The 8,159-nt window shown below is 42.9% G+C and overlaps 1 protein-coding gene across 15 annotated transcripts in view; it reads left to right on the top strand.

The window, feature by feature from the left end:
- Window positions 1-8,159, top strand: part of PBRM1 (polybromo 1) — a 138,266-nt gene that overhangs the window by 6,572 nt on the left and 123,535 nt on the right. For all 15 annotated transcript variants that reach the window (XM_015569189.1, XM_015569187.1, XM_015569195.1 and 12 more), the window contains one exon: window positions 945-1,042. In XM_015569189.1, the coding sequence (XP_015424675.1) occupies window positions 945-1,042 (98 nt within the window). The remainder of the gene's footprint in view (window positions 1-944; window positions 1,043-8,159) is intronic.

Here is an 8,159-nt window from a genome sequence, read left to right as displayed (position 1 = left end):
TGTTTTTCCTCCTCCTCCTTCTCCTCCTCCTCCTCGTCCTTCTCCTCCTTCCCAACAGCCCAAATTGAATCAGGCTTTAAAAAGCAAACCTCTTTCAAAATATCTTTAAGTTTTTGAAGGCTTCTTGGGAGAGAGGGCATAGGCCGGGCTGAGGGTCTCCCCCCCGAGTGCACAAATTTTTGTGCACCGGGCCTCTAGTAAAGAATATTAGTATGTGCCATTGCATAGTCACAAAAATAACTGTGCTCATGTGTGCCAGCACAGTTCTGGTGATTGGGATACAGCTATGTGTAAGACAAGCCACTTTTTCACTTGGAGCTTAGATTCGAATATGGGGAAGCAGGATGTAAACAGGTGAACAAATAAATTGTAAGATACCATCAGCTGATGATAAGTGTTAGAAAAGTTTGAGTGATTCGGGCTATTTTGGCTCAAACCTTCAAGGGGACTCTAATAAGAAGGCACTAGCTCAGCAGAGCGCTGGGGGAGAGTGTTCCAGGCAGAGGGGCTGGGTCAGAAATGAGTTTGGTGTGTTATGATTATACAGATGGTTGAGAGGGAGAAGACTGGCAAAGTCTGCCTAGTTAGGTATCCTATATACTCTGTGGGCAGTGTTAGGAATTTAGATTTTATTCTCCGAGTAGTAAGAAGCCTCTGTATTGGATGATTTCAAACAAGAGAGTGATATGAACTGATATAGTTAAAAAAAAGAGAAAAATCACCAATAGCATAAATCTGATGAAAGATACCAAAACATTTATCAGTTAAATTATTTTAAATAAAGAGAGATACTGTCAGCATATTTCAAACTTGGTAATTTGGGGATTCGTCCTTTTTCTTCTCTATTTGCCTTTTATGGGTATGTTTTTATTAAAGATAATCCAAGTAATTACACTGGCTTTTTCTGCTCTCTTCTTGTTATTTTTTTCTTTTCCTGTGTGTAGATTGCTGTGTGCCATGAACTCTACAATACCATCCGGGACTATAAGGATGAACAGGGCAGGCTTCTCTGTGAGCTCTTCATTAGGGCACCGAAGCGAAGGTGAGTTGGAAGGTGAGTGGGAGGAATTTAGTCTTGAGTCAGTGTTTAAAGTATTTGGTAATTGATTTTCTTTTGAAAGTAATGGTTTAAATAATACTGAGGTTGGATTTGTTTTACTTGTCAAAATGTAGTGAAGTATATTTAAAATTTTTCTTAAATTGTGGTAAAAAATACATAACATAAAATTTATAGTCTTACCCATTTTAAGAATACATTTCAGTAAGTATTAAGTATATTCACATCATTGTACATGCAACATCTCCAGAACTTTTACATATTGCAAAGTTGAAACTCTATACCCATTAAACAGCTGTCCATTTCTCCCTTTCCCCCAGCGTCTGGCAACTACCATTGCACTTTCTGTTTCTATGGCTTTAACTACTTTAGATTCCTCATATAAGTGGAATCATATAGTATTTGCTTTTGTGACTGGCTTATTTCACTTAGCATAGTGTCCTCAAGATTCATCCATGTTGTAGCATGTGACAGTATTGCCTTTCTTTTTAAGGCAGAATAATGTTATACTACCACGTTTTCTTTATCCATTCATCCATTTATAAGCACTTGAGTTGTTTCCACCTCTTGGCTATTGTGAATAATGCGCAGTGAACGTGGGTGTGCAAATACCTCTTTGAGATGTTGTTTTCAGTTATTTTGAATATACTGTATAACCAGAATTAGGATTGCTAAATCTATAGTAATTCTGTTTTTAATTTTTTGAGGAATCATCATACTGTTTTCCATAATTGCTGCATTGTTTTACTCTCCCCATCCCTGACCCCCAATTTCTCCATATGTTTGCCACACTTGTAATTTTCTAGTAAGCTTGGAAATCAAAACGTGTGAGTCCTCTGTGATGGTTAATTTATAGGTCAACTTGACAGTCTTCCAACTTTGTTCTTTTTCAAGGTAGTTTTGGCTACTTGGGCCTCTTTGAAATTCCATATAAATTTCAGGATTGATTTTTCTGTATCTGCAAAAAATGCTGCTGAGATTTTGATAGGGATTGTGTTGGATTTATAGATTGCTTTGCATAGTATTGATGTCTTAAAAATACTAAGTTTTCCAGCCCATGAACATGAGATAATCTTTCTACTTATTGGTGCCTTCTTTAATTTTTTACAGAAATGTATGGTTTTTAGAAGTCACCTACTTGGTTAGGCTTACTCCTCATATTTTATTCTTCTTGATCCTATTATAAATGAAATTGTTTTCTTAATTTTCTTCTTGTATTGTTTATTGTTAGTGTATATAAATGCAAATGATTTTTTGTATGTAGGTTTTGTATAGGGCAACTTTGCTAAACTTGCTTATTAGCAATGTTTTGTGTTTGTAATCTTTAGAATTATCTGCGTGTAAGATCTTCTTATCATCTGTGAACAGATAATTTTACTTCTTCCTTTCCAGTTTGGTGGATGCCTTTTATTTCTTTTTGTTGCCTAATTGTTCTGACTAGGACTTCCAGTATTATATTGAAAAGAAGTGGCAAGAGCAAGTATGTATCCTAGTCTTGTCTTTGATCTTAGAGGAAAAGTTTTCAGTCTCTCGCCATTGAGTATGATGTTACCTGTGGGTTTTTCAAATATGGTCTTTATTATGTTGAGGTGGTTTCCATCTCTACCTTATTTTTTGAGAGTTTTTATCATGTGGCAGCTGCTGCCCCATTGGGAGACCCAGGCTCCCTGGTGATGTTTCCATTTTTCAGTCTAAGCCTATTCCTGAGTCTGTGTAACCACCCTGACTTGCAGTAAATGGCTTGGTGTAACTTGTTTCAGGGGAATCCCTTGCTGAAGTCTGTGTATAGGCCCAGTGCTTTCTGACACAACACATTGCCATCAATTGGAGCGTATTTTCTGTTCATGTCTTCTACCCACAAATTTAATGCCTTTTCCATCTTAACTAAGCACTTACAATAACTGCGGCTGTAACTTTTGCAGTTTGAGGTGTGACAGCAAAACTAGCATGAATTTCTTTTCCTTCTTCACAGTGTCATGTACAGAAAATTCATTCTTGCTGTAAATCTTCACAGCCTCAGCATATGATTTTTCCTTTTCCTTATTAAGTCGAGGATTTTCATCTTTTCACTTAAAGGAAGCACTTTACAGTTAGATTCTCTTTGGCATATCCAAATTGCCAGCATCACTACTCTTGTGCTTTGGGGCCATTCTTAAATAGAATGAAGGTGACTTGAACACAAGCACTGCAATAGCCACAGTGGATCTGATCATAACTGCATTGGGTACTAAGTGGCTCACGGGCAGGTAGCAGATACAATATGGATTCTCTGAACAAAGGGGTAATGCATATCCTGGCAGGATGAAGCAGGATGGCAAGAAAAGCGTGTAACTTAAAACTTACCAATTTACTTCTGGGATTTTCCATTTAATATTTTTGGACCATGGTTTACCATGGGTAACTGAAACCATGGAAAGTAAACTACAAATAAAGAGAGATTACTGTCCCTCATTGGTTCTCAGTTGACCACAGATAATCTCCAAAGCCTCAGAGGCTGTGGAGATAAATGGTATTTAAAAACCAAGCCTCAGCCAAAACCGGTTTGGCTCAGTGGATAGAGCATCAGCCTGCGGACTGAAAGGTCCCAGGTTCGATTCCGGTCAAGGGCATGTGCCTGGGTTGCAGGCATATCCCCAGTGGGAGGTGTGCAGGAGGCGGCTGGTCGATGTTTCTCTCTCATCGATGTTTCTGACTCTCTATCTCTCTCCCTTCCTCTCTGTAAAAAATCAATAAAATATATTTTTAAAAAAAACAAAACAAAAAAAACAAGCCTCAGCAGGGAGCAGTGGACTATGACCCATCGGGCCCAGGTGGAGAAAGCCGTCTTAGCTATTAAGTTAACGAAGCTCTAATGCTTACTTTGAGAAAGTCCCTTGCTATTGATACCACTGACACATTGATATTAGGCCTGGGTGGGCCTTTGTTGGATACTCATAGAGACCTTTATGTTCTTATACTTTCTCTGAATAACAGATTGAGTACTCCTCTTATTTCCCCAGTAGAGGCCCGATGCATGAAATTTGTGCAAGGGGGTCAGCCCTTGCAGCCCCGGCTGCCTCAGCACTTGCAGCCCTGGCTTCATCTGGAAGGTCATCCAGATGGTGGTACTGGAGTTTGGTCAATTTGCATATTACACTTTTATTATTAGAGACTAAAGGAACTGTGGCCTGAGAGGTTGCAGTAGGCACAGGAGCAGGTCTTGGCCCATTCTCTGTGCCCCTGCCTGGCCCCTCCCACTGCAGCCCCAAGTCCCATCTACCAGCACCCCCGCTTCCGCTGCTCCCACATGCTGACGGCGCAGTGCGTTTGGGGCTGATGTCAGCAGCAGGTGCGAACAGGGCCAGCACCTTCAGTGGGTGCGAGTGGCGGCTCCTGCCCTGATCGCCCCTCAGGAGCAGGGGGAGGTGGAGAAGCCCTCAGGAGTGATGAGGGCCAGCAGCTGCCACTCACACCCGCTGATGGTGCCGAGTGATCGGGACCAGTGCTGGGCACTGGCAGCAGGTGCAAGCAGGGCCGGCATCGGCAGCAAGTGGGAGTACCAGGTAGGACTGTGGCGCGCAGGAGCAAAAAATTTTCAGTGACCACCAGAGGCTTGCCCCAATGACAGCGACTGGCATCCTGCCTTAGTCTGGTGCCCCTGCTCACCTGCTTCACCATTCTGCCACAGCCAACGCCCGCCATGTTCCACACGCCCCCCTAGTGGTCAGCACACGTCATAGTGACTGGCTATTCAGTTGTTCCACTGTTCAGTCTATTTGCATATTAGCCTTTTATTATATAGGATACTTGAGTTTATAGTTCTAGCACCTCAGTCTTGGTTTTTCAATACTATTTACCATTAAAAGAAACTATAGTTCTTTGGGAAAATTTCAAGGGCAAAGAAAGTACAAGATAAGCTTGTAAGACCTTATGGGTGCCAGAAAATAAGCAAGTGCTCAAAGGGAAATAGGGACATGCCAAAAAGACATAGAAAATAGAAGTTATCTTGAAAGGACTCCCAATAGCCAAACCTGGAGCAGTTTGAGCATCAAAATCATAATAGTAATGTTTTTAACCACTGATTAAGACAGGAATCTATAGTGATATAAATAAATTAATAAATTGATGAGGATTGGGCTTTTATGTAGTCTGGGGGTATCTATACTAATAATAGAGGAATGTGCAAATTGTCCAGGACTCTGTCACAGTAATGACCTAACAGCAGGCTGCGTGGGGCGACAAGGCCATCAGGGGTGTTAGTGAGGGACAGCCAAACGACTGAACAGCAGGCTCTGTGGGGCGACCAGGTTGGAAGGGGGATTAGTGAGGGACGGCCAAACGATTGAACTGCAAGGCTGCATGGGGCGACCAGGTCGGAAGGGGGGTGAGTAAGGGATGGCAAAACGACTGAACAGCAAGGCTGCGTAGGGCGACCAGGTCGGAAGGGGGGTTAGTGAGGGACAGCCAGACAACTGAACAGAGGCAGAGGTAGTTAGGGGTGATCAGGCTGGTAGAGGGAGACAGGGGCGATCAGGCAGGCAGGCAAGTGAGCAGTTAGGAGCCAGCGGTTTTGGATTGTGAGAGGGATGTCCGGCAGTCGGTCCGGGATTGGAGAGGGTGCAGGCTGGGCTGAGGGGACCCCCCACCTCGTGCACAAATTTCATGCATTGGGCCTCTAGTCTAACCATAAAGTACAAGGAGAAAAAGAGTAACTTGGTCAGTTGAGAAGCTGGTAGACACCACAGTAATCAAGTGATCAAAAGTAGCCTTGTCTGAATAATGGGATGTTGAAATCATATGCCACCTGATCGGATACAGTAAGACAAATACACTATCATTTCTGTTACAGTTCTGCCAAAGAAGCATAACATTAGCTTATCAGGAAAACAGGCAAACCCAAATTGAGGGATACTCTATAAAATAACTGGCCTGTAACCTTTAAAAGTATCGTGAAAGTCAAGGAAAGACTGAGGAACTGTTTCAGAATGAAGGAAACTAAAGAAATCTATATAATAAAAGCCTATCCCTAACCGGTTTGGCTCAGTGGATAGAGCGTCAGCCTGCAGACTGAAGGGTCCCAGGTTCGATTCCGGTCAAGGGCATGTACCTTGGTTGCAGGCACATCCCCAGTAGGGGGTGTGCAGGACGCAGCTAATTGATGTTTCTCTCTCATCGATGTTTCTAACTCTCTATCCCTCTCCCTTCCTCTCTGTAAAAAATCAGTGAAGCATATTTTAAAAAAATAAAAGCCTAAGCAACTGTTACGTGGAATGACCAGAATGACAGGTCGCTATAATGCGCACTGACCACCAAGGAGCAGACGCTCGATGCAGGAGCTGTCCCCTGGTGGTCAGTGCGCTCCCACATGGGGAGCGCCGCTCAACCAGGAGCCAGACTCACAGCTGGCAAGCACAGTGGTGGTGGCAGGAGCCTCTCGCACCTCCGCGGCAGCGCTAAGGAGCAGCGAGCAGGCGGGCGGTAAGGAGTGAGGGGTCCCGGACTGCAAAAGGGATGTCCACCTGCCGGCTTAGGCCCACTCCCCTCAAGTCCCGGACTGTGAGAGGGTGCAGGTCTGGCCAAGGCACCCCCTTCCTCCCTCAGTGCATGCACTGGGCCTCTAGTATAACTTTAAATGCAACATGTAATCCTAGAGTTGATCCTTTTGCTATAAAGGGCAATTTTGGAACAGTTGGCAAAATATGAGTGGAGTCTGAGGATTAGATGGTGGTACTACATCAGAGTTAATTTCCTGATATTGGTGAATGAACTGTGATCCTTGTTTGTAGGACATAAACATTAACCCTTTGCGGTCCAATTTTATTTTTGGAATTCAAATAGTCTGGTCCAAATTAATTGACGGGATTAAATGTTGAACTGGTTTGCGCTGTCGAGTCAGCCTCGATGTTGGACCTGCTCCTAGCGCCTGGTCTGTCAAGTCAGCCTCGACGTTGGACCTGCTCCTAGTGCCTGGTCTGTTGAGTCAGCCTCGATGTTGGACCGAAAAGGGTTAAACTACTCAGAGGTGATAGGACATGTCAGCAGCTTACTCGAATGATTCTGAAAAAAAGCATTCTTGGTATTATTCTGCAACTTTATGTCAAAAAGTTTTTAAAGATTAAATGTACGTACATGGCTATAACATGTCAGCCAGGGTCCCAAAAGAGAGTAAAGCATTAATGACCATGACATTCTTTATAAGTAAGTGATCTTACTTCTTACACATCTAGAATGAAGTTAACTACCTCCCCCCAAGGGAATATTGAGAAAAATAATCACATAGCTAATTTTTTAGAAGGTTTTCTTGTCTCATGGAACTTCATTTGAAAAAAGCCAGACAGGATAAAAATAAACATCCATGAACCCAAAACCCAATTTAAGAAATTATTGTTATAACTATCTTTGAAGTTTCCCTGTGTCCCTCACTGTTTCTCCTCTCCAATATATAATCACTATCCTGAATTTTGTGTTTATTATTCCCCAGGCATTTTATTTTTTTTAATTGTTCAGTCATGCTTGGATATGTCTGATATCTCTTTATCTTTGGTATGCTGCTTGTGCCACGGGCTTCAGCTTTCTCTTTTGTAACTTTAGTAATTGATATTATAGTAGTACTAGAGGCCTGGTGTACAAAATTCATGCACTTGGGGTTGGGGGTGTCCCTCAGCCTGGCCTGCGCCCTCTCGCAGTCCAGGAGCCCTCGGGGGATGTCCAACTAATGGCATAGGTCCACTCCCTGCTGGCAATTGGACATCCTTAGCACTGCCACAGAGGTGGGAGAGGCTACTGCCACCACCACTGCGCTTGCCAGCTATGAGCCCAGCTTCTGGCTGAGAGGCGCTCCTCCAATGGGAACACACTGACCACAAGGGGGCAGCTTTTGTGTTAAACGTCTGCCCCCTCATGGTCAGTGTGTGTTATAGCGACCAGTCATTCCCCCATTTGGTCGATTTGCATATTAGCATTTTATTATATAGGATTTATTATATATGATATAAAAAGTATTTCTGTCCCTTGACAGTGTGAGGAATATTTAGGGGTGTGGGATTTAAGGCTTATTGCAAGAAGGTAACCTGAAGCAAATCAATAGCTAAGAATAAATCATTTGGTATAATGTTCAAATGTT

This window comes from Myotis davidii, unplaced genomic scaffold (assembly GCF_000327345.1).
Source record: "Myotis davidii unplaced genomic scaffold, ASM32734v1 scaffold725, whole genome shotgun sequence".
Classification (NCBI taxonomy): domain Eukaryota; kingdom Metazoa; phylum Chordata; class Mammalia; order Chiroptera; family Vespertilionidae; genus Myotis; species Myotis davidii.
This window is presented reverse-complemented; position numbering and strand designations above follow the sequence as displayed.